The 2,364-nt window shown below is 36.9% G+C and overlaps 1 protein-coding gene across 1 annotated transcript; it reads left to right on the top strand.

Annotated features, from left to right (window-relative positions):
• Positions 1 to 248: 248 nt before the first annotated feature.
• Positions 249 to 1,634, top strand: LOC134683647 (uncharacterized). The gene has a single exon (XM_063542959.1). It carries the CDS (start codon positions 437 to 439, stop codon positions 1,550 to 1,552), a length of 1,116 nt encoding a protein of 371 aa, XP_063399029.1. The 5' UTR covers positions 249 to 436; the 3' UTR covers positions 1,553 to 1,634.
• The last annotated feature ends 730 nt before the right edge of the window (positions 1,635 to 2,364 follow it).

Raw genomic sequence — 2,364 nt, 5'->3', positions numbered from 1 at the left:
TTCTGTTAGATTTTATATCACTATATATTGCATTTATTGCATGCATTTCATTTACAGCATCTTCGTTTATTTTTCTGGGTTGCCGAAGAATTATATATAGTGTTTGATTAACTTAATATTTTATACATGTTTATTTTCTGAAAACGTCAGTTTAGAACTGTTTTGTTACAACTTCATTTTTCTGAGGCGCTCGCAGAAGTTTTTAAAGTTCACCTTTAAGGCCAATCAAATTTGATTAATCATAATTGTTTGATTAAATCTTGACAATATTTTAAGTCTTCACTTATTACAAACCAATGAAATGAGATTGTTTTAATCTGAGCAATCACGTTACTTTGATTAACCAATAGAAACACTGAACAAACCCCAAGCTGACAGGAACATCTCAAATAAATACCCTGTCATTACTCATTGCCATCATGTCATCTTTCACTCAATGTCTTCGAATTGTGAAAGTAACTTCTCAAAATTTGAAATGGAAAACTCAACTACCAGTGCTGCCATCTACGACCAAGATATTCTGACCCTGACACCAACAACTACACTGTCAGATGTTGTCGCTGCCACCATTCACGACATAAGCAGTGATAATGATAGTAGTTGTCTAGACCAATACCTTGGTACCAATGCAAGCAGTAACACAGACCAGCATCTAACTGCTTCAGAATCATCCTGTCAGTACCAGTCTAATGAAGCTCCACCACCTGCACATAACAACCATGAACTGTCAAGCAACTATGCATATCATAAGTCATGTCAGTACCAGTCAAATGCAGCCATGGTTACACCAACAAACAAGCGTCGACCATCACCAATTCAGACGACACCATCATACTTCAGTCCGAGTGGTGACAGCAGATTCAACGACTCACTATCAGGTCTACTGGGATCACCACCACCAGATAGCCCACTAGCAAGCAACCCATTTTTCGGAGATTTGCAATATGTACTCGCTAACGAATGTAAGACTACAACAAAATCAATGCCAGATTCGCTGATGTTGACCATGACAACCCAACCACAGCCAGATGTATTCTACAGAGAACAATTGCTCCAGTCGAGGTTCAGCAAGTTGGAACCAAGATTTCCACAAGACGTTAAGCAACTTTCAAACTTTTATCGGTACCAAGCAGCCATCGTAGAAACCGACAGATTTCGCACTCTGCATCAGCAGCCGTATTATGCTGACTACCAAAGATCACTCAACAGATACTTCGATACACAGTTACATCAAATCATGGAAAGAGTAGAAAAGAGTCTGACACTTCTGGAGGAGTCTACAGCTGTCATCCGACAACAACCATCCATCATCAAACCACGCCCACAACTATCAAAGAAAGCTATCCGGGTAATGGAAGACTGGTACGAAAATCATCTAGAACATCCATACCCATCAGGAACAGTCATTGATCAGATAGCAGTGCAGGGTAATGTAACAGTCGAGCAAGTAAAGAAGTGGTTCGCCAACAAAAGGAACCGCAGTAACAACACCCGTACATTGACAGAGATTGCCCGTCAGAAACGTCGCCGTGCTATGCAGAAATTGTTATGAACTATATAGTGACTATCGAACTATTAATCTAGTGCTACTGTTTGTTATTAATGTTATTGCTTATTGTTAATGAATTGATACTACTGTGCAAAATAAATAAATATAAAATTGAATTTTGTATTTTTTTAAAGTAAGAAAATATTTCTTTATCCTTAGTACAGACAATTTGTACAGTATATGAATCACAACAAAGTTAGATGGCATGATCAAGTTTTTCTCTTCCTCTTCAAACAGTTTTTTATCTTCTACAGGCCTAGCATAAACAAAAACTCATTGTTGAAGACCGCCGTATACGATAAACTATAGTTGTTAATTTCTGTGTCATTTCGGTCTCTTGTGGAGAGTTGTCTCATTGATGAATACCACATCTTTTTTCTATATTTAAAGTTGTCAGCATAATGGTGATCATTGCACATCTCCTTACTTTTCATACTCAGGAATAAAAAAGAATCCCGAAATACGTTCTATTCCAAAAAGATGTCATCAACTTGAACAGAAACCATTTGGAACATTCACTAAGCATAACATTTACATGCTTCCAAACTCCGCAATCTTCACTTTCATAAAAAAAAAAAGCATAACATCAGCACATTGATGTGTGCTGAAAGACGAGTTATACAACATAACCAATAACGATACTGACATCATATTACGCATTCAAAACATTTTGTTAAAGCGTTGATCATTCAGACTGTATATAACCTTTACTGATTATATATCGTTAAGAGATGGTCATTATAAACAGAGGATTTGTAAGTGGATAGCAGCCATATAAGGATATGTTCCTGAATATCTTATCACTGATGAGATTG

This window comes from Mytilus trossulus, chromosome 9 (genome assembly GCF_036588685.1).
Source record: "Mytilus trossulus isolate FHL-02 chromosome 9, PNRI_Mtr1.1.1.hap1, whole genome shotgun sequence".
NCBI classification, from domain to species: Eukaryota; Metazoa; Mollusca; class Bivalvia; order Mytilida; family Mytilidae; genus Mytilus; species Mytilus trossulus.
The sequence above is the reverse complement of the archived record's forward strand: the minus strand, read 5'-3'. Positions and strand labels throughout refer to the sequence as shown.